The 27,985-nt window shown below is 40.8% G+C and overlaps 1 protein-coding gene across 1 annotated transcript in view; it reads left to right on the top strand.

Moving 5' to 3' along the window:
- LOC307248876 (plexin-A2-like) overlaps positions 1-19,424 on the top strand; it is a gene marked incomplete at its 5' end in the record, with an annotated part of 58,079 nt that extends 38,655 nt beyond the window's left edge. Inside the window, 15 exons of the mRNA XM_080025414.1 lie at positions 886-1,125; positions 1,726-1,869; positions 2,753-2,987; positions 3,542-3,684; positions 4,892-5,160; positions 7,138-7,204; positions 7,617-7,763; positions 9,112-9,271; positions 13,049-13,152; positions 14,817-14,913; positions 15,891-16,090; positions 16,581-16,750; positions 17,131-17,343; positions 18,021-18,171; positions 19,214-19,424. Of these exons, the coding sequence (XP_079881540.1) occupies positions 886-1,125; positions 1,726-1,869; positions 2,753-2,987; positions 3,542-3,684; positions 4,892-5,160; positions 7,138-7,204; positions 7,617-7,763; positions 9,112-9,271; positions 13,049-13,152; positions 14,817-14,913; positions 15,891-16,090; positions 16,581-16,750; positions 17,131-17,343; positions 18,021-18,171; positions 19,214-19,309 (2,436 nt within the window). The 3' untranslated portion in view covers positions 19,310-19,424. The remainder of the gene's footprint in view (positions 1-885; positions 1,126-1,725; positions 1,870-2,752; positions 2,988-3,541; positions 3,685-4,891; positions 5,161-7,137; positions 7,205-7,616; positions 7,764-9,111; positions 9,272-13,048; positions 13,153-14,816; positions 14,914-15,890; positions 16,091-16,580; positions 16,751-17,130; positions 17,344-18,020; positions 18,172-19,213) is intronic.
- Positions 19,425-27,985: the final 8,561 nt, after the last annotated feature.

Below are 27,985 nucleotides of genomic sequence, written 5' to 3'. Positions count from 1 at the left end.
TGCTAAATTTAATGAGGGCAGTCTCTTTATCGCACATATCTTGGAGGCATGAATGGAACGGCTCAAAACTGTTTTGAATCACAAAAAGGGTTAATCGACTGACTTGCAACAAAAAATGTCAATGACAAAAAAGAAAGAAGAAAGTAAGAAAGACATTTTCCTGAAGTTGGGAGAATTTAGGGATTTTCAAGAACTGCAAAAGAGAACAAATTTTAGAAAACTATTGGTTAACAGTATCAGTACCTATAACTTATAACAGTAGTCAGTGACAAAGACCTATTTTAGGATTTCGGTATACAGCATGAGTGATTGGCTTCATATTAAAATGTTTCTGGTAGATATGTGAGAGATCCCATATTAACATGACCCCCAGGGGTCTGGAACACCTTCAGTGTCAGTACCATACAATTTCAGTGGCACAGAAGCGGTCGTACATTAAAAAGGTAGAGGGTCAAAAACACTATTGCAGAAAGGTGAACATTTGGTCAGGAGAAGCTAATGAATAACATAAGCAGATGCATTGATAATCGTAATCCTGGATTGTGTAGGTTAACACCACAGAGTCCAGTTTAGTTTATGTTAATACACAACATAAGGTACTAACAATCTGGAAGCTAAAACATTACATAATGCAATTACATAACCCGTTCTGGCATACAATGTGACATCTGCTTAGAACCATTCAGCAGTGGTTTCTAGATTTAAAGTGTCAAAATTACAAGGGGCCATTCATGTATTGCCTTGTTTTAAAGCTAATGTTATTGGTGAAAAGATACAAATACTAGAAGATTCAAAATGTTATTATAGTTGGGACTAATTCTTACTAAATACATTTCTGAGATATTGCCAAATGAATTAAGGGTATTGATGTGATTCCTCTTCCAGGTGTGCAAGGTGTTGAACACAACCACCATCAGCTGCTTCGCCCCGTCTCTGAAGGCAGAGCACACTGCGGAACAGGAGACCATCAAACACGTGGATGAGTTTGGCTTCGTCTTCAACAACGTCCAAGCTCTGCTCACATACAACAGCACCAGCTTTGTCTACTACCCCAACCCTTACCTGGAACCCCTCAGCCTGTCAGGTGTCCTGGAGCAGAAGCCTGGTGCTCCAATCATACTCAAAGTACGTCATAGAAGATATAACCTTCTACTGCAATAGACAGAGAGAACATTCTCAAGTCTATAACTATCTCACATTTACAGTGAAGAACAGGACTATTAAATACATAGTCATCAATAATGGATACAAGTGTTGTAGCTTCTAATGTATCTCCAATCTGGTAGTCCATAGGAAAATCGTTACTTCTTGTAGTTCCTGGAATGGATTTTTTAATCTGTATTTAGCTTCTTTTTTTTACACCATGTTTAATTGCACATCTTTAGCTCAGTTTGTGGTGGAGGAGCAGCATGACAGATTGTTTTTTTTTATCTTGAAGCAGACTACTTTCAAAATATGACTCAGTAGCTCACAGTGTTAGAATGCACCATAAAAGACTTTCTGGCGGACCTCTCCAAGATGGTTGATTGGTTGATTACAGTAATTAAACTAATGCCCTAAATGTTGCATGGTGATAATTAAATGAGTTCAAAATGCCTCAATAACAACAGGGAAACATCCCAATGGGCTGAAAACATCAAGCATGCACACTGCAGTACATTGACAAACATTCCCAATTGATGCCATACACATGATCAAGACCTGCTTCTCTATCTGTGTTTTCAGGGACGTAACCTGGTGCCATCTGCATCGGGTGGAGCCAGGCTGAATTATACCGTGCTGATAGGAGATACGCCCTGTATTCTCACTGTGTCTGACACTCAGTTACTGTGTGAGCCACCAAACCTCACCGGACAGCACAAAGTCCTGGTCAGTTTAAAAAAGTGGTCATGCTTATCCAGCACTTTTCTGTCTGTGCATCTCATTGCCTTTCTGTCTGCATGGATGTGGGTCACACTGTCTGTAGGTCAGTGCTTCTCTGTTTGTCACTGTGTTTTGTGGGTCACTGACAGCATTTCAGTTTGTCGCTGCATGGCTTTCTGTCATTGTCTGTCACTCATGGTCTGGTAGGTTCCCAATTACAGCACATTGTCATCTAGAATTATTGACAGGCACCCTTGCAAATAATAACAAAGAAGCCGAGAAAAAGAAAAAGAAAAAGCTAGTTTGCTTGGAACTTTTGAAAATTGTTTCCTTCAAATGGCAATTGTTAAGGAAAATGGTCCATATCTCCATTGTATCGGCCAATTTCACCGCTTCTAACGCATTGATTTCATTGCCATCACTCTTCAATAGAAATTATTATCTTGGTTATTTGGGCATCTAAAAGTTGTTTTGAAATACTGTATGTATGCCTGTATTATTATTGTTATTATCCAGGTCCAAGTAGGGGGACTCCACATTTAATTATTGAGCAACAATGTTTAGAATTCATAGCCATCACTCTTCAATAGAAATTATTGTCTTGGTTACTTGGGCATTTAAAAAAAAAACTGTTTTAAAATACTGTATTTATGCATGTGTTATTATAAATATTATTATGGGCGCTCCGTGGCGTGGTGGATGGAGCGCATACCATATTGGCTCCGGCCTTCGTTGCAGTGGTCGCGGGTTCAAATCCGACTCGTGGACCTTAACTGCAGGTCATCCCCCCTCTCTCTCTGTCTCCCCATTTCAACTCTGTACTATCAAATAAAGCTTGAAAATGCCCAAAAATAATCTTTAAAAAAAAATATATATTATTATGATCCAGGTCCAAGTAGGAGGCCTCCACATCTCTCCAGGAGAAGTTCACATCCGGTCCGACAGCCTGCTCACCCTCCCTGCTATCTTCAGCATCGCGGCTGGAGGAGGGCTGCTCCTCATCATCGTCATCATCGTCCTCCTGGCCTACAGACGAAAGTCCCACGAGAACGACCTGACTCTCAAGCGCCTGCAGATGCAGATGGACAATCTGGAGTCCAGAGTGGCTCTGGAGTGCAAAGAGGGTGAGTCTGACTGATCTGAGAGATGCTCATGTTCTGAACATTCAAACTCATATTCCCAAAATAACGGGTTGTGTGTATATTTACTGTACAGCACCATCTTTTGAAAACTGATGTTTTGACTGGGATTTTGGGACATTTATGGGGATTTTCTTCATGTAAATATTGGTTGGAGAATGATTAAAAGAGTAGGTGAATGTTTATGTACAGTTGATTGCTAGTTATTGGTATGTGGTTTTGAAACAGGATTTGGGGCAGCATTCCGTTTTTTTTAGGTGTAATAGGGTCACTATTTTCTTTCTATATCTCGCAAGACTCATAATCAACAAGCCAGAAATGCAATTTCTACTGTAAGGCACATTATGAATTGTGTTATTTTACAGACATATGGATCTATAACTGCAATCCTTTATGTCTTACAACTATTTTCACCATTTCAATTATTGATCAGAAAAAAAGAAAGGAATACACTTCCCTAGGGTTTTTCAGGGATAGACAGCTAAAACAAATTGATGTTACAAATGATTTCCTAAAATGCACTCCCCTGTCACATGCAGCCTTTGCAGAGCTGCAGACAGACATCAACGAGCTAACGAGTGATCTGGACCGCGCTGGAATCCCTTACCTGGACTATAGGACTTACTCAATGAGGGTTCTCTTCCCTGGCATTGATGATCACCCTGTTCTCAGAGAGCTGGAGGTGAGTAACCTCTAAAGCCGGGTTCCGCAGTTCTCAAAATTCAGTCTCAAACATTTTTCTGACATCTTTGACCTTTAGGCCTCCAGTAAAGTCCAAACTGAATTGATTTTGGCGAGCGCTGTCAAGCTGCTGATGAAACAGAGCAGTGTGAGCAAATGTCAGTCTAGTCTGCGGCTTGAGGTCTGTTTGTTTAATAGTGTCCACACCAGTTGGAAGAGCTTGTGAGCAGATGTAATTTGGAGTTGGCTCCCTTTCTCAGTCTCAGTCACGCACCTATTTTGAGTCAAACTTTTACTTGGCCTCGGACTCTTAAAGCTTCTAACAAATCCTGTGCATCACTAAGTTGGATGTTGAAGGATGATAAAAAAGAACTGGTCCTGAAAGTAGAAATTAAAAAAAAATATTATTTTAACGTGTGTACTGGCCTTTGCTAGGTTTGGTTGTGATTTTTGTTATATCCTCAGTGAGCCTTTGAATCTAATTTTTGCCCAAGCTCAAGGATCTGTCATATTTTCTTTGACAAAGCCATGATTGTTATTATTATGTGTCTTATCTTAAGGGTTACATTCTGCAGCACTCAGACTGATTTTGAAGCAACTCTGATGACAAACCACTTGGCTTTGTTATTATACTTATCAGGTATTCAAGGTCAAGATGGGGATGCTGTTGCCAATTATACTTGGTATAATCAAGGCTTTATTACGGTCACAATTAATTTTCTGTTCTAAAGAGCCTCTCTGATTGCAGTTTTCGACTTGAATACAAGACATTAAAGTGCAGATACAGGAAGCTTAGTTAATGTTATTTCTTTTGAAACTATGACTCAAAAGATTCCCAGGGGAGGGCCGGATGTGTCAGGACCGTCACCTGCACACGCTATACAGAATGCTCTTGTTGATACTGTAATTTTTTTGTAGGCCTATTCTGATACACTTCTGCACACCATTTGCAGGTTTCATCCACTTTCTACACGTTAAAGGGGTTTTTAGGGAGTTTTTATGTGATATCTTTGGGTTACATCAATGCTTCTAAGTTCATCCTGTAACTACACCAGTCATTCTGTTTCGCACGTATGGCTCATGTTGGGTTTGTGAGATTATTTGTGTTTATTTCATCCCTTCTTCATGTTCTGACTTTTTTTCTCATCCTTGAATGAGAATTATCTAATGAGCGTGTGCGTCTTTGTGTGTGTGCGTGATGCGTGTAGTTGCCGGGGAGCTGCCAGGCAAACGTGGAGAAAGCCCTGAAGCAGTTTGCTCAGCTGGTGAACAACAAGGTTTTCCTGCTGACATTCATCCGTACACTGGAGCTGCAGCGCTCCTTCTCCATGCGCGACCGCGGCTACGTGGCCTCGCTGATCATGACCGCGCTGCAGGGACGCATGGAGTACGCCACAGACATCCTCAAACACCTGCTCTCCGACCTCATAGAACGCAACCTGGAGAGCAAGAACCATCCCAAACTACTCCTACGCAGGTGAACTATTTAGCGTAAAGGTGCCACTTAACACTGTGGGAATACGATCTTTGTTTTATATTGAAGGATTTCAGCTACGTCTCATTCTTCAAAAAGTGTGAAAATGCTTTTTCCTTCCGTGTAATCAGTCATTTTGTGTAAAATCTCACTTTGGGATTTGACTTTATACGTATGAGTTGAATGTTCAGTCAGTGAATCTGGAGACGCTTGCCTTATTCTCAAAATCAGTGAACATCTCCTCAGTATCTGCTAACTGTCCGTACTGTGTGTGCGCTGAAAATAATCCTGTGTTAATACACAGCTTAGGCTCCGCAAACAGGCATGTTGCTAGCTACAGTATAGGCTCCCTTTGTTTATACAGTATACCATTTGTTAACATACCAGTTTACAGATCCTATGCTGTGTATGAACAACAGATTTTGTTTAAGCGCAAACACAGTACGGACAGGTAGCTTATCATGAGGAGATATTCACTGAATGTGAAAACAATTGATTTTGGCAACAAGCGTTCTCCAGAATCGCTAACATGTGGGATGATGACATTTAATTTATATTAATATTAATAATTTAACTAATTTGTTGTTGCCCTGTGCCATATTTGTTTTGGCTTTATTGGAGAGGCTCTTGATTGCATCATACTTGCAATTACTAATAAAGATAAATCAATGCACCTTAAATGGAGGTACACTGTTTTCTTAATGACACCCACTTGAAGGTTGAGCAAATAATGCACGTTATAGGAAGAAGTTCTGTTCAGCCGCTGTTTATCTTTTGGCATAGATAATTCCTTTGTGCGTTGTTCTTTCCATCCCAGTAAGCACACTTCTGATGGATGATAAACTAGGCCAGCAACAGAAGAGCCCACCTCTGTTCAGCTTTGTTTAGTGCAGCAGTGTGAAGCAGCCGTAACAAGTCTGAGAAACGTTGAGCAGACAGGTGAAAGACAGCGGCGGTAACGGTGATAGAGAGCGGGAGGGACTGGCGGAGGAAGGGAACCTAATAGGGAAGAGTGAGTGCAGCGGCGGCAGAGTCCTTGTCGGTCTGACTTATCTTCTGTGTGCCACTCATGAAACATTCAGCTGTAGCTCACGTTTGTTACCCCTTCACCTCTCTCTCTCTCTCTCTCTCTCTCTCTCCCTCCATTTCTCTCTCTCTTTGTGTCTGTGTGTCTCTCTCTCTCTCTCTCTCTTTCTTTCCTCCACCTCTGGTTATCTGTCCATTGTTTTCCCAGTGCTGAGACCGGCCTACTGAATGTTTCATGAGTTTTTTTTACCTTTTTTTTTTTTTTTAGATAGCAGGGCCCTCTCAATATGAAGCACACTCATTAAATATAAGGATGGGTTCACATGGTATCAGGGACAACAGGAACTTGTTAGCCCAAACGTGCAGCTCTTGCATGGAAAAAAAACCCCCCCCACTTAAATCTAATGAGATATAGAGTCAATACCGGTTAGAGTTGAAAAGCAGGTTAAGAGCAACAGAGACTGTCTGTGTGACTGGTGGCTCTTAAATTTGGGCAGTGGATCAGATCTCCGATGACAATTGATTTATACACCATTTTATAGGTACTGTTATATCATTTGAAGAATTTACTATACAGTAGTAAATGATACAATCTGTGCCATCTGTTCTCATGTGAAGAGCAGACATATCAAGGAAGAAGAAACAGAGGGGAAAGGGCTTAAAGTGGCCATCTACGTTGTGGTGTCTGCACAATCATGTCATGACCCAAATGTCTTTTGCCCTCGCAGCACTTTACTTACAGTATATCGGAGTGTAGACGTCCTATGAGACCGAGCTGCTCACTAAAGGATGTTATATCTCCGTAAACTCTGTGTCCTGTTTTTGAATTTCCTACCATGTCAGGCTCTTTCTGGGTCTTAAATTATAAAAGAATAACCGGAGCACTCTCTGGTTCTCGGTGGGACGTCTCTCTTGCTAACAAATGAGCTGTGCTTTCTTCTTTTCGTCTCGCAGAACAGAGTCAGTGGCGGAGAAGATGCTGACAAATTGGTTTGCCTTCTTGCTGCACAAGTTTCTCAAGGTAAAAATCAAGTGTCTCTCCCACACCTTCTTTTCCCTCTACAGGTGTCGATGTGACGTAGTGTCACGATGCTTCTCAATAGTCTCAGCATTGATTTGGAAATAGAAGGTTGTGTGTGTGTGTGTGTGTGTGTGTGTGTGTGTGTTTTCATGGTAGCCGTCATTTTAACTGTTGGATATTGAAAGGTTGTATGGACATTGTGTGGAGGGATAATGGTTTGCTGTTGTCGGGTCAAACATATCTCCGGCTTCAAAAAAGGAGAGAAGGCTCCATTTATTCTGTTTGTGGCATGCTCTGAGTCTCATTTTGTGCGCTGATGAATATAGATAGTTTTCCTTCCATTCACTTCTCTCTCCTATGTCTTATTTTTCTTTTCTCACACCTCCCCTGGTTCCCTATACCAAAACAAAAGGAGTGTGCAGGCGAGCCTCTCTTCATGCTGTTCTGTGCAATCAAACAGCAAATGGAGAAGGGACCCATAGACTCCATCACCGGAGAGGCACGCTATTCCCTCAGTGAGGACAAGCTCATACGGCAGCAGATTGAATACAAGACGCTGGTAAGTCATGAAGACATTCATAAAGATAAAAAAAAGCTATTACAAGCTTTTTTCTGTCTGTATTCATTTTTGATTCATCTCTTGGCAAAGAGCTTTCGACACGTCCACAGAGATGGCATGAGCCTACACTGTCATTTTATGAATGCTCTTGAGTATTCGGATAGTTTCATAACCTGATTGAAATGGAGCTGAGGATGTTGACACAGTCATTCAGTCCACATCCTGGAATGAAAGATGGGCATGTGACGTACTGTTTAACATAGCACCGCGCCGGTGTACACTTTTTTTGTACGCCTCTGTTCGGCCACTGCAGGTTGGCTCTTTCGCACAGAGTGATCCAGCATTGTTGTAGGAATCTTACTACCTATGACATAGTGAAATATCTGGAATTATCAGTTACACCTCTCTGTGTCCATCCCATTTACACTGCAGGGTGAGGTGGAAGAAAGCCAGAAAATGAAAGTCTTTCTCTGGTAGTGTATAGGGGCTTCTGTTTCTTCTCTTTAATTAACTGGGAGGGGACGTTATGCAGAGAGGTTCATGCTGTTGCCCCCAAGATCCCATCCATTGAAAATACAACATCCCCACCTATCTTAAGTATATTGAATGCTATATGAACCCCCACAGGGTTTCCATGACAACAGATCACATTGATTTGGCAGACGCGTTTGTCCAAAGTGGCCCATATTTTCTCAACCATCACATTGATAGCTTCCTGAGCTATACATTCACATCTGAACTGGGGCCTCTGTGCTATTCCTGCTCTTTCCTCTATAGCACACATAATGTTATTCTATTGATTTTAAAGTTCCACAGCAGCTCTGTCTTGGAACTTTTGTGCCTAAGGGGTTTCTAGACCTGAGGAACTTTGGTCAGTCTGGCTACCCATATTGGTAGATAAATAATGACATAAAATGAAGATACAGTTGTAAGTTTTATAAAATCACTGTGATGAATGTTCATCAATAATAGGGCAAGTGACACTATGCCTTTTTTAAACTTTACCTTTCCATTCAAACGAGGCTCGTTGGGTTGCTCCAACAGCTCGTCAGAATAAATTCCCCCTCCACCTTAGAAGCAGCTAGTGACAGGATGACACATCTCTGAAAGCCGTGTTGGAGAGTCTGAGGGGCTGTGTCTCATTACTGGTATAATGCCCCTGATAGAGCTGCACAGACACATCCCGGAGGTGTGAAATTACATTTCTAGCCTCCTCTCCACTAGGACGGTTTGGTGAAATGTACCAAATGAAAAGGAGCAGCACGCAAGACTTTTCACTCTCTCTCTCTCTCCCCCTCTCTCTATCTTACTACCCCCCCCACCTCCCCACTCTGTCTTGGGTCCCTAGACGCTGAGTTGTGTGAACCCGGACAACGAGAACAGCCCAGAAATCCTCGTCAAAGTGCTCAACTGTGACACATTAACCCAGGTTAAGGAGAAGATTCTGGATGCGGTGTATAAGAACATGCCCTACTCGCAGCGGCCACGGTCTGCAGACATGGATCTCGGTGAGGCTGCAATCATTGTCGTCTGCAGACATACTGTATATGTATATATATATATATATATTAGAGGTGGGCATAGATTATTTTTTTAAATCTAGATTAATCTAGATAAATTTTGGAATTAATCTAGATTAATCTAGATTAAAATGGCTCATTTGAATTCATTCATAATATGTGTGTGCTCCCTAAATAATGACTCAAAGTAAGTCTTTGAGAACGTGTTTCTCAAGCCAGGTGGCGCATCAGACCAGGGGCTCATCTCCTGTGCAGGTGCACACCTAATGCATCAAGTTAACTTGCGTGCAGAAAGAGGATGTCACGGAACTCATGTCCGTTAGCTTTTCAATATAAGACTGTCAAAATAAAAGTCCTGCAAAACAATCGTTATTTTGGGGATTAACTTCTCCGCGTGAGAAATTTGAGTTGTAGGCTAGCGTGTGAGAGTGTGAGCTGGTTGATATGAGTGTGTCTCACGGCCAAAAGGGTGAGACTTGGCAGCTCTGTCAGTTGTCAAACAAAGCGGACGGACGTGGTCTCTATAGCAACGAGATCAGCTGAGCTATCACTGATTAAAAAAAATATTGTTTCCATAATGATTTCCATAGCCTTAAGCCATAGGCTAGCCTACATGTTGTGTAATTCAGTGATTTTCAACCTTTAATGAGTCGAGGCTATGCATTGGCTTTGGCGATTTCCCTTGCCTCTTTTTTTTCTCTCCACACAAAGCTCTCCCATTGCACACACGCATGCCCCGGCCGCTTCCGAGAGCACAGACTGTTAGAACTCCTACAGTAAACCAATTCCGCATTGCACAAGGTGCAAACAACCTTGGTCTTGTCGAGGTTTCCATTGGGAAGCTTCTTAAAAATACATTTTCCCTGAAGCAAACCCGGCGGCTTCCTAGCTGCATCCATGTCAGCACGTTACGTTTGATGTGGTAGGCTACACAGGTGCGAAGTCGGACTCGTTCTGACTCGTGCACTACAGTGCAATTCGGCCAGGTATACATCCGCGCTAAAATAAGAGGAACAAGAGATTAACGGCGATATTTTTTTTATCGCCGATAAGAGTCTGGCGTTAACGCAGCACGTTAACGCCGTTATCGGCCCACCACTAATATATATATATATATATACACTCAACAAAAATATAAACGCAACACTTTTGTTTTTGCTCCCATTTTTCATGAGATGGACTTAAAGATCTAAAATTCATTCCAGATACACAATTGTACCATTTCTCTCAAACATTGTTCACAAATCTGTCTAAATGTGTGATAGTGAGCACTTCTGCTTTGCTGAGATAATCCATCCCACCTCACAGGTGTGCCACATCAAGATGCTGATCTGACATCATGATTAGTGCACAGGTGTGCCTTAGACTGTCCACAATAAAAGGCCACTCTGAAATGTGCATTTTTTTGCTTTATTGGGGGTCTGGGGACTCAGAACCAGTCAGTATCTGGTGTGATCACCATTTGCCTCATGCAGTGCAACACATCTTCTTCGCATAGAGTTTATCAGATTGTCAATTGTGGCATGTGGAATGTTGGTCCACTCCTCTTCAATGGCTGTGCGAAGTTGCTGGAGACGGCTTATGGTGGAGAAATGAACATTCAATGCACGAGCAACCGATCTGGTTGACATTCCTGCTGTCAGCATGCCAATTGCACGCTCCCTCAATGCTTGTGGCATCTGTGGCATTTTGCTGTGAGACAAAACTGCACATTTCAGGGTGGCCTTTTATTGTGGACAGTCTAAGGCACACCTGTGCACTAATCATGATGTCAGATCAGCATCTTGATGTGGCACACCTGTGAGGTGGGATGGATTATCTCAGCAAAGCAGAAGTGCTCACTATCACACATTTAGACAGATTTGTGAACAATGTTTGAGAGAAATGGTACAATTGTGTATCTGGAATGAATTTTAGATCTTTAAGTCCATCTCATGAAAAATGGGAGCAAAAACAAAAGTGTTGCGTTTATATTTTTGTTGAGTGTATGTGTATATATATATATATATATTAGAGGTGGGCATAGATTAATTTTTTTAATCTAGATTAATCTAGATTAATTTTGGAATTAATCTAGATTAATCTAGATTAAAATGTCTCATTTGAATTCATTTATAATATGTGTGTGCTCCTAAATAATGACTCAAAGTAAGTCTTTGAGAACGTGTTTCTCAAGCCAGGTGGCGCATCAGACCAGGGGCTCATCTGCTTGAGGAAGCTGTTCTACTATGATAATTGGTGATGAAAATAAATAATGTTCAACAAGATGTTACTTAGTAACGCGTTACCGGCATCGGACCTCTTTTTTCAGTAACGAGTAATCTAACGTGTTACTATCTCCAAACCAGTAATCAGATTAAAGTTACTCATCAAAGTCACTGTGCGTTACTTTTTCTGTAATTTTCCTTAGTGAAACATTTTACATAACTGCACAAATGACTGCGATTGCGATTGTAGGCCTATGTAAATAAATGTGCACGCATGTGTCTCTAAACGCTCCAACTGCTCCAACCGCTCCTCTCGTCTTTTTGGTAGCGCCCCTCTCTGACATGCAGCGTGTGTGTGTGCGCCTGTGTCTGTGTCTGTGTCTGTGTGTGTGTGTGCAGCAGCATTACGGCCGAACTGTGGCGCAAAACAAAGTTTTCCCCCCGATGAAATATAGCGTCTGCTAAGGGGATATTTAGGATTCGGGTACGGTGACGTTGAAGAGATAGAAGTGTTTAAAACTTGGAAACTTATAGTCACGTGGCGACCGGTGGCCACACACACCCACCCTGCGTTCCAATACCCGATTGTGTCGTGGGCAAGTGATGGAGAGAGAGAGCGGCGGGTGTGTGAGAGAATAAAGGCTCCTCAAGTGTCAACAACGGCCCCCGGCTATTATTATCTCCCCTGAGCCGAACAGGAGGTGGAATAAGAGATTAACGGCGATATTTTTTTTATCGCCGATAAGAGTCTAGCGTTAACGCAGCACGTTAACGCCGATAACGGCCCACCACTAATATATATATTATATTATATTCGGGGATAAAACATGAGCTCAAAATTTGCCATAGCACTTGGCAGGAGGGAGGAATACAGTTGTGGGTGGGCATGCCATGGGACTTATTACAGATGTTTCCCTGAAGACATATGACTTAAACAAAGGGATCAACCTCAGTATGTGGAATGCAACACCTCTCCACACATGTTTACAGCCCTGACTAGAACAACACTCACCAATACTGATGTTAAAGTGTACTGACAGCTCACCAACACTCAGGCTCACGCCCACAACATGTCATCCAATACTGAATGACGCCGCACAAATCCAACTGACACACACCTTCAAAGGGAGTAAATAAGATACCTCCTAGGCAGTGGCAGATATATGGCTTTGGGATTGTAGTTTACACTTTCAAGGGCTTTCACCAGTGAGGGATTTGGAGAGGTTCAGTTTCTCCATCGTGCTCTGGGCAGCTTAAATCCCAGTGAAGGCATGTGTGTGTTGTGTTTGCAGAAAATAATATGGCTTTAATTATCAAGAAGAACATTTCTTCGTGACATTTTGGCTGCAGCGCTTAACAACTTACAGAGAAGAGAGTCTCAGAGAAACAAACTCACACCATAGACAATGATAACTCAACCTCAACTGCAGCTCAAAGGGAAAGTGCAAGACAAATGATAGACATTAGACAATATGTAACTGTCGGGCCCAGGGGATACAAACATTTACTGAAACGTCATATGTCACACACTGACTATTGACTGTTTTCTTTCCCTCAGAGTGGCGACAGGGCAGAACAGCTCGTGTGGTGCTGCAGGACGAGGACATCACCACCAAGATCGAGAGCGACTGGAAGAGGCTCAACACACTCATGCACTACCAGGTGTGTTAATCAACAGCTATTTGTTTCATCAAATCTGCTGACTATTGATTTGATTTGTAGATAGATTGTTACAGAAAAGAGTGAAAATAGTTTTTCAAAAAAGCCAATGAACTCAAATTGCTAATTTTGTCAAAAGTGAAAGATATTCAATTTACAATTATAACTTAGAGTAAAGCAGAAACTTCCATTAAGAAAGTTGGTACAAGCAACTGACTCAACTGACTATTGCCTAGTCATTTCAACTCTAATCCTTACTAATACAGTACAATTGTGAATTTATCTTTCAACATTTTTTTAAAACTGCAACTATTCAGTTGTTCAAGGCTGTCACAGCAGATATTGTTAATTTAGGACAGAGCATCACTCGTTGATATTCATAATCCTCATCTCACCCCTGTCAACATTTTTGAAACAAGCTTAGTCAAACGACATGTATGACCCGTATGACTTGGTTCATCATGACATATTTTCTTTTTATCAGCTCATAAATACGACTACACAAGTCACCAACCTGGGATGAGTCATCCTGTTGCTTTCAGTCAACTGTGTGTCTGGATGGACAGTTTTTTCGGCTCACTCACATGCAACCAATATTACACTGGAGCACACTTTGTTTGAACAAGAGCAACGAGGGAAAAAAGAAAGCAATTTCCTGCGGTAAAAGTTTGGACAAAAGAGGCATATTCTCTTATCTGTCAAGGAGATTTTTCTCTTGAATTTTTAATCTCTTTGACAGGTATGGGAAGATGTGTTTGGGTGCTGTGCTGTCTTTGTATTAGTCATATGCAGCTCAGGCAGATAAGTAATAGGATTTTTTTGTTCAGGCTTCAGATGACCTCAGCGTCTGCCAATCATAACTGCAGTTTACATTAATTACCTGGAAATAGTGCACAGTTAACTTTTCAAACTGACACTTGGTATGAGTTCCTGCTAAGCCATTCAAACTTCAAAACATTCACTCAATTCAAACAAAATCTATTTTACTATGAATGGTAACTTGTAGACAGAGTAGTTTTGGGGTGCAAAAATACGTCCGACACTGTGGACGTCCCCATTCGCCCAGGCAACATGGCTAATTGGAGCAAAACAGCAGATGCCCCACACCAAATACGTAAGAACAAAACTAACGAAAACAATGTGAGCTAATGTTTGCTGTGCAGATGATTTCCTCTTTTCTCAGTGATGAAATCATTCCAGTAAAAATGGTCCAGTTGAGTGTGTTTTGCCTTCAACTTTTAAGCAAGTCCATGGATAAAAAAAGAAGAGATTGTAATGGGTTTGGTCCTGTTTGGTGGTTAAGGCTGATCACTGCTTTTATTTCTATCTGATGATGATGGACGGTTGAAGAAGTTAATTATTATGTTTTACTTGAACTAAAGGCAGCTCATTGATATGTTTATTGTGTGTCTGTCTCTGCCTATACTGTTTTTTTTTTAAATGGTCAAAAAAAAATGTAAGTTAATTTTTGAAGCTTTACCTAAATGAAAAGCTGGTCCTTCATACGATTTTGTCTCCATCTTGGGAGTGCCCATACCTATTTATTTATTAATTTATTTAATTCTCAAACCATTTAAAAAATAATTGTTGCAATGATTACTTTCGACCAACAGCTCCAAACCACAAAGGGACCACCATAACAGACAGGCTTTACCTTTGTCTTCCAGGTGTCTGAGCGTTGTGTGGTGGCCTTGGTGCCCAAACAGATGTCCTCTTTCAACATTCCCTGCTCAGCCAGCTTCCCACGCAGCATCAGCAGATACGGTCAGTGCTGTTGAAGAAACACAAATACTTAATATTCATCCAACTCCCGGGATGGTTGCACCATCTGTTGCTGTCACTAATCACACTTTTTATAGAGCGTGTTAGCAGAAACTGTTATATGGCATATTCAACAAAGTAATGAGTATCAAAAAATATCCAACAGTAAAACATCAAGACAAATCCTGCTACATTTAGGAATACTTTAGTTTACTATACTTGTGTTCAGCAATAAAATGGGTCTTTAAAGATCTATGGTTCATGTTCTATAAGGAAACATGGAATCCAGTCTTATCACTTATACACGTTATGTTGATCTACAATCTGATGTAATTCCCATATGTGCTGCTCCCACCCGAACATTTCATATTCAAGTGATTTTTCTATAAAAACATGACACGTGTGATATCAAACAGAATGAAACAAGAGAAGAAAACACCCATGAAATGATGAGAGAAAAATATGTCTCAGTCTTTATCCATCCGATTGACTCATTTTCCAACAAATTGATCATCAAAGGTGGAATCAGAAATTCTGGAGAACGCTTGTTGTCAAAATCCCTTGTACGGTAGTGAAAATCAGTGAATTTCTCCTCATGATCTGCTACCTTTCCCTAGGGTACTGTTGTTCGCTGAAAAAAATAATAATCTGGTGTTAGTAGACAGCCTAGGCTGTGTAAACTTGTATGTCCACAAAGGGTAGTTAAACAAAGGGAGCCAACCGTAGATAGCATAATGCCTGTTTACAGAGCTTAAGCTGTAATAACACCAGATTTACTTTCAGCGCACACACAGTTCGGACAGGTAGCGTATGGTGAGGAGATATTCACAGAGTTTTACAAAAAGTTAAATTTGACAACAAGCATTCTCCATAAATCACTGACTCCACCTTTAAGTGAGATTTTTTTTTTTTTACGAAACTGCATCGAGAACATTTGAGAATAACAGTATATGTTTTACATCTGACATTGGACCACGCAGGTGTGGACGTTTCCTTCCGTTCAACGCCCACCAGCCCGGACAGCCCTCACTCCCGTGTTCCCATGCTGACCCCTGACATGGAGAGCGGGGTCAAAGTCTGGCACTTAGTCAAGAACCACGACCACGGGGACCAGAAAGAGGGCGAGCGAGGCAGCAAGATGGTGTCTGAGATCTACCTGACCAGGCTACTAGCAACAAAGGTGCAATATATAAAACATACTGTATATCGTCGTAACAATATGTTGGACCTACATATATCTTTCTGATGTGTTGAACAGGGTTTTCTTTTACAAGATGATTTAAATAAAGAAAACATTTTGGTAGACAGCATCTGTGATCAGCTGTGTTAAAGTGAATGGTCCGTACTAGTTCGTACAGGTCAATTTAGGGATAATTGAGATAAGTTAGCTAGCTTTAAATGTAATGATCGTCGTAACAATATGGTGGACCTACATACTGTATATCTTTCTGATGTTTTAAAGAGGTATTTTTACAAGATGACTGATTTAAATAAGAAAACTTTATGGTAGACGCCATCCGTGATCAGCTGTGTTGAAATGAATGGTGCTGCATCAGTCGTACAGTTCAATTTAGGAATAATATGAGATAAGTAAGCTAGCTTTAGTTTTAATGAAGTCGCAAAACACTTCACTAGAAGAAGTGTAAAATCTACGCACTGTCTTTCTACAGGGCACGCTGCAGAAGTTTGTGGACGACCTGTTTGAGACCCTGTTCAGCACTGTGTGTCGGGGCACGGCTCTACCTCTAGCTATCAAATACATGTTTGATTTCCTGGACGAGCAGGCGGACAGACACGGCATCAATGACATGGACGTTCGCCACACCTGGAAGAGCAACTGGTGAGAAAGACAAGGATCCCTCAGCCAGACAGACATCTCCATTTTCATTATGTTTCCTATTCGAATGTATCTTTCAGATTTTTACTCATCACTTTTCTCTATTGTAATTGGATCTTATTATCTTGTCATTTATGATATAGCTGTTTGCATGCTCTCTGAAGAGCTCCTTTATAATCTTGCACAATCCCGGTAGCTCCATTGTTTGAAGCGTTTAACATTCTTCTAAACCATGATGTCTCCATCTTGTCCTCATAATTAAAGTAAATTTGAAAAAAGAACTAACCAACAAAGGAACATCTTTAAACATGAAGTAAATCATTTTCATTTTAATGCAAATCCAAAGATGTTTCAAATCTTTCTTTCTCTTTGGACATCTGCAGCCTACCTCTGCGCTTCTGGGTAAACGTGATCAAGAATCCCCAGTTTGTGTTTGACATCCATAAGAGCAGCATCACGGACGCCTGCCTCTCTGTGGTGGCCCAAACCTTCATGGACTCTTGTTCCACTTCTGAACACCGTCTGGGCAAAGACTCCCCCTCCACCAAACTACTCTATGCCAAGGACATACCACATTACAAAAGCTGGGTAGAAAGGTGTGTATTTCTCACCCTGAGAAAAGTATGTTTTTTGATGTAATAGTTTTTTTGGCCTTGATAGCTTCATTATAATTTATTTTGTAATAGTAACTATTTTTGGTGTTACTACACAGGTCATCAACTATGTCAACACATCTGTTGCTATTTATGTACTTGAGCATGATGCTGACTAAATGTCTTCTCTTTTTCCATGCACTTCTATCACATGCCTCACATGGTACATAAGAGTCTTGTCGTTTTTTATTGTAACTACAGGGACAATTAATAATCGTTTGGTTTGGTGCAACAGATCTCCCTGCTACAGCAGTTCGGCAGAATCCTGATGTATGAATGGGAATGAATAGAGTAATGAATGCAGTGAAAGTTCATATGAGGTTTTACACTTGCTGCTTGGGTTCAGAGTCAGTGTGACTAAATGATTGAATCTCTGAGTGATGCATTTCTTTATTCTATGCCAAAACACCTCAGATTTTACTGACACCTTTAACATTATGCTTTAGTCATTGACTTTTCTGCAACACAAGAGTGAGTCCAAGTGAGTAGGAAAAGCTCTGGTATGCATGACTGTGCCCTTGACACTGACAGTTTGTGTGTGTGTGTGTGTGTGTGTGTGTGTGTGTGTGTGTGTGTGTGTGTGTGTGTGTGTGTGTGTGTGTGTGTGTGTGTCCTCTCAGGTACTACGCTGACATCAGCCGCCTGCCTGCCATCAGTGATCAGGATATGAATGCCTATCTGGCTGAACAGGCCCGCCTTCACTCCAGTGAGTTCAACATGCTCAGTGCCCTCCATGAGATCTACGCTTACGTCAGCAAGTACAGCCAAGAGGTGAGGCCCAGTCGACACACACAGCGACACAGAAAATTATCTGTAGCGGAACTGCTTGTGTGCTCAGCCGACACAACTTAGCAATTTTCTATATTTAAGCAGCTACAATCCCCTATTTTAATATCAACACGAGGATAAAGAGCTTATTAGCTTCTAATAAACCCTCTGTACACTACCTGTCCAGCACCAATCAGCAGACAAAGATAGTGACCAGTTGGTGGACATAGTTAACTGTGTGGACACAAATACAGCCCTTGATGAATGCCAACATTGCTCTGTGTTTGTTGCTTTACTTTCGACCGTATTGTCTCAGAGGGGAAATTCAACGTCACGGCACTGTACATTATAAATTACATAACACATTAACTCAGTACAGTTACATCCAGCAACAGACGATAACAGGGTGCAAAACAGTAGCACACAATGATAGCAGACAAATAACACAGGACTAATGTTTCCATTATCGGGTGTTCGTCTGCTATGGTAGCAAGGCTTTTGATTTAGCGTGCCCTTCTATCGGCACCTCAGGGACCTGTTCCTGCGTCAAGAGAGCAGTACAGTGAAGTGGCAGATGAGTGGGTGTGAGTCTTGTCCTGTTAAGGTTGTGATGTGTGTGTGATGGCCTTATGATTGAGCTGTGACAGATTGGGTGTGGGAGGACCTATAACCTTGGCAGCAGTGTTGGTTATATGTGTGAAGTTAGATGTGGAGGTATGATTTACTAACGAGTCGGCAACTTTATATGGTTATTATGTATCAGTAGAGTACTCATTAAGCAAATGAGACATGATTTATTCAAATTAAATTCAAAAATACATTTGAAACTTTATTCAAATCCGATACAATGCACAATACACCTAATCATCAAAATAGAATTAGTAGTGGCAGCTGATGGTGTTGAATATCTGTTGTGTATTTTTTTGTTTCATAATGTGTATGTACTCATTTGTATGACTTCTATTGCTGACCATCAATATACAGTACCTCATGTCCTTGGTTTCACAGTTAGTGGTGACCTTTGTTTTATATGTGTGTGTTTTAGATCATCGAGGCACTGGAGCAAGATGAACAGGCCCAGAAGCAGAAGTTGGCGTATAAAGTGGAGCAGATCATCTCAGCCATGTCTATAGACAGCTGAGACACACACACACACACACACACACACACACACACACACACACACCGAAACATAACATAAGAGATCAGAGGAGTTATAAACCAATCGGCAACATGCGTGGCCCTCAGATGTGCATCTGAGCACACACATAAGGTGCATGTATACATATACAAACACTTTAAACACACACACAAACACACACACACACTGATGTATGCAGGGACACCGCAGAATTAATGGACCTACTCTGTAAACAAAGGACAATACATACACAAAGTCATGCATAAAAATGCATAAACACACACACACACACAAATGTACATACACAAACCACTGCACACATCAAACAGCAGATTGTCCCAAAGCACGACTTTTGAATCCAATGTCATTTTCAGAAGAAACTCCAAAAGGCAAACATCCAACTTCTAAAACGCTACTATATAGAGCTAAAGAGAGAGAGAGGGGATTTGTGCCATCACAGTTGCTGAATTTGCAGCCAATTCTTTTCCGCTGGGTACCGGTATGTCTTTGTAGTGGGAGCTTAAACTAAATGTGTGTGTGTGTGTGTGTGTGTGTGTGTGTGTGTGTGTGTGTGTGTGTGTGTGTGTGTGTGTGTGTGTGCGTAAGGCTGGAGCTTTTGAAGAGAACAGCACTTAATAAAGAATGACTCAACTTGAAAAGTCGCTGGAACAGCTCAACAAAGACAGAAGCCCAATTTAATGGGATGGCACATGTGGTGAGACAAAACTCATAGTAGTTTTAATACGTCAAAGATGAAGGACATTTATTCGCACTACATATCACAGGCTTGGAGTGACATCGCCATTAAGAGCCACTAGGAGCAGAGATGTGTAACTGTTTCCTAAAGGTTTATAAAAATGAACACTTTTGACTCTGGCATCATTACTTTTCTCAACTTGAAGCTTCCTGTTGTCAGTTTTTATTTTTATTTTATTTATTTTTTTATTCCTGCATTCTAACTGAATTGAACAGTACAGTATTAACAACATTTGTCATTGGCAAGGTGATGGTCCAGCTCTTTTAGAAAAATTAAAAGGAATTTCCTTCCAATGTGAAATATATGTAGATATACTGTATTTCCAGACTTAATCCCCAGCTTTTGTGCCAAATATAATGCCTCATGTATCGTTTATTTTTACATTCTCCTGTATAAAACTAGTATTCATTCTTGCCTGTGTACAGGAAAGATCCCATTTGAGATAGGAAGTTATGAATAGTGGAGATCTATAGACAACCAAGTCAACCACTCAAAAGATAAGCGGGGACCAAATTGAACTGTAGCAGAAAGCATGATTAATGATGCTTTAAATCTGACCCTGAATCAGATTAGCCTAACACTGGCCAACGGCGCCGCTACCCCTCCCCCCTGTCTCATCAGTCATTGTTTACATTGAGCGTGATACTTGAAATGCACAGAGTGAACAAAATATTAAGAACACCTGCTGCCCCTGGGATGTATTCTACTCTGATTAAGTTTGATGAAGGCTTTGATGCCTTATTGATTTCCCCGATAAATCCACTTTGACCATAAACTCGGAATTGATCGTATGGCAACTATCTGGAGGATTTCTAACCCTGGAGACATTTGAGCTGTGGGGTGCTGCAACAGAATCTGGAGCTTACTATAAAGCAGGAGTTCCTAATATTTTGTGCACATAGTGGATATATGATTAATGCTATTTGCTTGGATCAGCAGTTGGTCGGTGTGAAGTTAATTAATTAAACATCTGTTTGTTACTTCAAAGCGCTTACTTCGCTTTACGTCCTGACCGTTTCAACGGCTCATTCGAAGAATTTGAATGAGACAATTTCATTGTACGTTTTTACCTGACTGCTTGTTGTCTCCTTGCTGCTGTATTTAAAAGAGTGCCATATCTAAACTTTTAAAACGATTATCATGATGAAAAATGCATTTTCTTTTTTTCAAATTGCCTCCGTTTCACCCACTGCAATGGTGAAAGATGAGCTGACTGTGCTTGAAGCTGATTCTTCACTCGAGGGAGTCACTGCGACTGTCTATCAGTGTCATTCAGGAGGGCTGCTCTTTTTTTTTTACCATTCCAGTATCAGTGGGGTTAAGGAACTCCCCCACAGGACCTTGATTCGTGCTAATCTCGATGAACAAGATTTAAGATAAATTATAAATACTTTTCCTGTTAAGTGTTGAAAAATGAGGGATAACTCATCTGTTTCATGTGTGGTTTGATGATGATAATTTATAAATGTGTTGTGCAATAATTGTCAGACATTTAAATTGTAATGTTTTTTTTATCTATATATTATTGTATAAATACTGTACATAAAAACACTCCTATTTTGCAAGCAAAAGATTCACTTTGTACTGTTGTTATACATTAAATGCGCAGCTGATGAAAATTATTTTCTTTGCCTGATTTCTTTCAGGGTGATGCTGAAAATAATTCCTCAATATTTATTGGTGTTCCATCCTGAACTGAAACCCTGGTCGATTTTAATCTTGTGCACCCAAAATGCCTCATTCATATAGAAAATCAACTTACATTTCAGACTGCGCAGCTCTTATTTATAATCCTGTCTTTTTAGAAAACCATCTTATTGTCCAAAGAATCATTAGTTGTGAGTGTCTGTGTTTTGTATTTTTCAGACAAAAACCCTGCTGCTGTTAGAGAGGTAATTTCCCAGGGATTTTGAACTCTGCCACACTAAAGTGGATAATCTATCCTTATTATGTTAGTGGTCCACTAGCATGCTAATGTGAGAGTTAAACCATTATTGGGTTTTCATGGATGGGTTCTAAATGCCAGACGGTGATGTCAGAACAACTAAAATCCCAGGGGTAAATTTGCCATTCAGCCATTCAGCCGCCACATACAAAAAATGTGGTGTCTGACAAAATTGTTAACTCTATACACTAACAATGAAGGCCTTAACCAAAGTCCATTTTTATTAATAATTTCAGTTGTCAGGGTAAAATAGGCATCACAATGTTTAAACGATGCCAAACATAATGTTGCGTAATTGATTAATAAATTAACTTCGGAACATTATAGTGAAATATAATTACTGTCAAGAATACTTTCAATTACACTTCATTCACAGAGCTACACAGCAAGAAGGCGTAGTATTTCCAAAACAAACACCTTGATGTGTTTTTGTTTTTCAAAAAAGAGGGAATAATCACTTCCAGCTTCATATGTTCCCCTAAAAGGAGAATAAAACTACAGATAGTTGAACAATAAAGAAAATAAGTTAAATGCCCCCACAGCTTGTAGGGAATATGGTTCTTAATTTGGTCAAAAGGCAGCCAATAAATTTGACGTCTCAACGTCAACATGCCTTGTCAAGCGAGAGTACTATATTTAATGCAAACGAGGAGCTGAACTTGTAAAAACAACATCTGTGGAACATGACTTTATCCCTTTCAATTGGATAAAAACACACAACACCATGTGATGAACAAGCCTGTCGGAGTGAAGAACAGTTTGCTCTGCCATGCCTTCACACTGTGACAGTATTTGGTATGACATGTAGGCATCATATAAGGGCTCCGGAGCACTTGCCATAAGGAGCCAGAATTCATTATTCATTTTTAACCCTCGGGGCTCTGGGCAAGCAGAGCGGAGGGTGGAAGAGGGGGGAGGAGAAGGAGGGTTGTATGAACATCCAGGCCTTGCCAACCCATAGGCCTACCTGTCAGATCCAGGTGAAGATGTATCGAGGGGTCCTCTGTACACCTGCCAGGCTCTAACCTCTTGTCTATACCTGTCTCTCTTTGCCTGTCAGAGGGCCTACACTCAGCAATCCCCCTCCCCACACACACTCACACACACACACACACGGAGCTACCACGATTCATCTTTTACAAACCATTTATTCTTCTATCAATCATTGGCAGTTGTCATAATATTCTCATATGGCTTTAACCCATGATTGACACGTCATAGTTGTGGCGTAAGGTAAAATTAAGTGTACCGCTTTATTTTTGTAAAAATCCCTGGTTTGTACAGCAGTAGCTACAGCATCCGTAGTTTTACCTGCTGCCCAGCATATCTGATTTGTGGGGAAACAGACCTAGGCACAGACTGCAGATCTTGAAGAATAATTCAAAATGTGGCTCTAACAGAGGAATGAATGCTGAATGTAAAAGGCCTTGGACTTGCACACACCTTGAACAACCCAGTTTTAATCCAAATGTAATATGTTTACTGAATTAGAACAAAACAATTAATTTAGTGTATTACTGATTATTTGTTTGTTATATTTTAAAAGCCTACATATTATAATGATCCGTTTACTGAAACTTGAGAGAGGTGTCACCAAAAATCAATAGTAATTGTTGAAGCTGTATAGCGTATTTTTTTTATCCCTTCAAAAATGTACAATCAGGCATCAAATCCCCTTAAGCACCACGAAAATGCAGCCATAAGGCTATTGAGGTCTGAGAGCATCAGTTTCCTGCTGCTTTGATTAAATGCATTCTGCATTATCAGAGTGTGCACAATCAAACAGGCTCTGATGTGTTTGTTCTTGCCAAGGACAAAAGACAGCTGTCCAAACTACAGATGGGGGGGTTCCCAAATGGCCACAGCTCAGTCTCTATCAGTAACAACTTGTTTCAGGATTTGGGATTCATTGGTCGAGCTAAATCCATGATGACATTTTATTTCCCCAATTTGCCATAGTAATTTATTTCTCTTTTGTCCACCAGCATTAACATGGTCACTTGCAGACTCTGGTAACAACTGCCTTAATTACCCACCATCTAACACTAACATCTGTATCTCTTAAATAAAGGGAGGTGGAAATTATTAAAAATAAATAAAAATAAAAATACAGGAATAAATAATAAACGATGCAGCTGTCCAGTAGGTTGATCTGGACAGCATATCAGTCTAGTGGTGCCATCTTCTGGCCAAAGATATTTTCACAAGTACAACTTATAGAGTGAGAAAGACAGAAAGATCATTCTTCATCCGCTCGCTGTTTACATCAATTTGAGCACCAACTGGGATGAGATAGAGGGATCATGTGAGAGGTTGTGAAAATTTGGTGCAGGGACAGGGCAAAGGGTAAGCCTGTGTCACTGACAAAAGGTGTCTGTTTCAGCACTACTGCCTGAGGGTGTGATTGTGTGTGTGTGTGTGGGTGGGGGGGGGGGGGGGGTCATGACACAGATGTACTAAGAACCCAGGCTGTACCCCGAGACAGTCCATAAAACCGACACAGGGACTTCTTTGACGCATTTTCCCAAATCAAATTTGTGTTGGGAAGGGGTGACTTCATCCACTCCTGACTTCCATTCTTTCAATTTTCTCATTCCTTTTTCCCGCTCATTCGAGGGCAGGAACCTCACTGCTAAGCCCAGAGAGGTAACGGTCTGCAGTTTCAAATGAAATCCCCTCCCATTACTCCTACTCCTCCCACTACTTCTCCACTCATGAAATCACTCGAATACAGACTCCCTTCTCTGTGCTTTGTGGGATTCATGGCTCCCATTTCTAAAGATCCATAAAAATGTGTAGGACAATCTGCATATGTTTCTGTGTGTCTGCATAAGTTTTGTACAAATATTTGAAGCAAAATTAAATTAACAACACTTTCACTTAGTACTTTAATTTAAAAAAAAAAAATCTTCAACATTTTAGTTTGCCTATTGCTTTTTGTCTTTTAATTTGACTCAAGTCAAAATGGAACTGTGAATCTCTGAAGCGACACTGTTAATTATGAACGGGCGGCAAATACATTTGTTTGCCGCAAAATAAATTGTCACATTAGGAGAGGCACTGTTTTACAACTTCCTGTTGGGAGAGCTCTGCCTGGGGCTCTCACAAATAATCCATTACTGTTGAAACCTTGCTCTCAGACAGAATAAATAGCTTACACTGCTGTTTATGCAAAACATTGTCAAGATTTACATTTAAAAGACAGCTATAAAACAGAAGACACTATCTTTCCTAACCATAAACAAACAGCAACCAAAAAAAAAGAAGCAGAAGTCTTCTGGGGAAACAAATCTTCACATATTCTGCTGCGAGCTCTCAAGTTGATGAGGAGGATCTGCCATTTAAAACCAGCCTCAGTGATCCTCGGGTCGTCCAATAAGAAGCTTATACTTCAATTAGGCTACTTGTTGGACAGAACACCATGAGACCTTTTGCTTAAAAAAAAAAAAAAAACTCCACGAGTTTAAATATTATGGTCAGATCCAAGCCAGGTTGGCTAGTTGTATTGAGTAAAGCCAATTGAGATGTTTAAAGTAGTTATGTGGAATTTTCAGTTTTTTGTTGATTGTAGCGCCACCTTTAGACAAAAGCTATTGAGCATGTTTTTATGACACATGCAACCATTTGTTGAGGAAGCTAGTGAATACATCAATGGAGATGGACAGGATGTTTTCCGGTTTGTCGGCCGAAATTCATTTTATCTGAGTTCCCAGGATCAGACCTAGCAAAAGCATAATAATAAATATATAAAAATAGCGTTGTTTTCGCTGATGGTCTCATTTGCTGTAACAGGTCATTTATGATCATCAGTAGGAAAAATTAGACTGTCTTATTAACATTTAAAAGTTCCTCATAGGTGTGTTTTAAGAAACCAAATGAACTCAAATACAGCATATACACTGCAGTCTAAAGGCCAGGACACACCGGCCCGATAATCGCCGTCGGAGAGTCTGGAACTTGAAGGGGCGGGGACACAAATCTGTTTGGTGTGTGCCGTGACGTCGGTTGTCGTAGATGTCGTCGGGCTTCTTTTGAGCCGATTGAACATGTTCAATCGGCGGCGGGCAGTCTTTCAGTCAGAGCAATTTGATTGGTGGAGGGCCAGCGAATCAGTGAAGGCCGGAAGTGAGGCGGGTAGCACAAACAGCTAACAACAGTTAGCCATTGTTTTAATGTGTTTGTTTGTTTCGTTCAGTGAGTACTCACAAGCATCAACCAACCCTTGTTGACTGCTCGACACCATACTCAACACTCTCTGCTAAAAATGGTGCACTTTACGGTCCATAAATATAAATACGTATTTCTATCTATGTTTATGGTCTAGAGAGCTGTCCCATCATTTCCGGCTTCCGTATTTTTTTGGGCCACAATACAGATTAGCGCCGCCTGCTGTTATGGAGACATTACGTCCCGCGCAAGCGCAGAGCGTACGGAAAGTCAGTAGTCGGCTCGGTGTGTTATTGGCACTTTTTTGGCCGCGACGGGCATACTGGAGCTGCCTGAAACGGCAGACTCAATTTTCGGGTAGTCGGACCGGTGTGTCCTGGCCTTAATCTGTGTCATGAAACTGCATGCCCATGATGAGTTTGTTTTAATGGTCCATGCTCTCAGAAAACAATTAGTAGCACTAGTGGTTTTTTCAGTATTTTTGTCCTCAAAACTAATGAAGGTCAAAAAGCTTAGTGTTGTTGTTTTCTATTTGAGATTAGAAACAGGTGTGCGTGTGTAAATAAATATGCTTTGACTGTAAAAAAATAAGACAAAAGAAAGAGCGGGCATGGTAGTAAAGTGTTTTTTTTGCATGTTCACAAAATGTTTGGCAACAGCTCAAGTTTTTGCAGTCTTTAAAGTATAGGGTAAATCTAAGGGGATTCCTCCTGAGAAAAGTAAAAGCACGAAAACACAGCGATTCTCTTTTGATATTGAAACCGGTTGCCTATATTCTCCCGAGACCCACCATCATACATTTCAGAAAGCATTTACCACACATGCTTTGAGGTGTGTACACACAATGCATGGAACGAAAGAGCACAACCCTTAAATCTGGTTAAAACACACTTGCAGGCAAAACCAAAATGCACACTGATGTCAGGAATAATCTAAAACATATGATGGCATATGATGATTACAATGTACTATTACAGAAGAAACAGTGCAGCGGCTCAAAGGTAATGGAAGGCTATGTATTCAACCTCTGTAAGCTGCAACAGATGTGCAGAACAGTCAATACACTATAAACAAATAAAGCCATATGAAGCCCTATAGGCTTTAAATCAGAGCGTTCCAGTGGTATAAATGTTTTCCAGATTGGCTTTCTGTAAGGTCTTAAGAGGAATGCACTTGGTGTCTGTGTTGGTTTCCTGCTCCATGACCATGACGAGCTACTCGTTGACACTAAAAACCAAACACAGTCACCAGAGAAGATGGAGATAAGGAAGTTGTGTGTCTAAATGATGGAGTTCTGGATGTACTTGTGGGCAAAGATGTATTTCTTCCTTCTAATTACAATGACATCAAAGACTGGAATACATATAGAAATAAAAAAACATAGAAAATTAATATACTTGAGTCCCAAACAATTGGTTAAACAAATGATGGCAATAGGCTCCTTGCAAGAGTAAATGAAAGAAAGGTGCAAGGAGAAATATACGAAAAGAAAAACTAATTGCCATGGGATTTCTAACAGCCCTTTGTTAAGGGTAAAATGTATATTCTGTGCCTTACTGCCATCTGACCAGAAGCCTCAAGTAACAAAAATTGTTAACTAGCTAACAGCGTAATGAATGTTTTACTTGGGTGATATGACTGCTGCTGTCCAGCTGTGGCAGCTGTAGTGGGCTCACCACTGGTTTTTCTCTAGGGGGTTTCCAGAAAAGATCATCTCGAGTCCCAGTGAGGGGTCAATTGCCCACCGAAACGCCCCACTGTTTGAGCTGAATGTTTGATAGGGGGGTCAGCCAAGTGGGGGGGGGGG

Source organism: Ammodytes marinus (assembly GCF_949987685.1).
Source record: "Ammodytes marinus genome assembly, chromosome: 4".
Taxonomy (NCBI): domain Eukaryota; kingdom Metazoa; phylum Chordata; class Actinopteri; order Uranoscopiformes; family Ammodytidae; genus Ammodytes; species Ammodytes marinus.
This window is presented reverse-complemented; position numbering and strand designations above follow the sequence as displayed.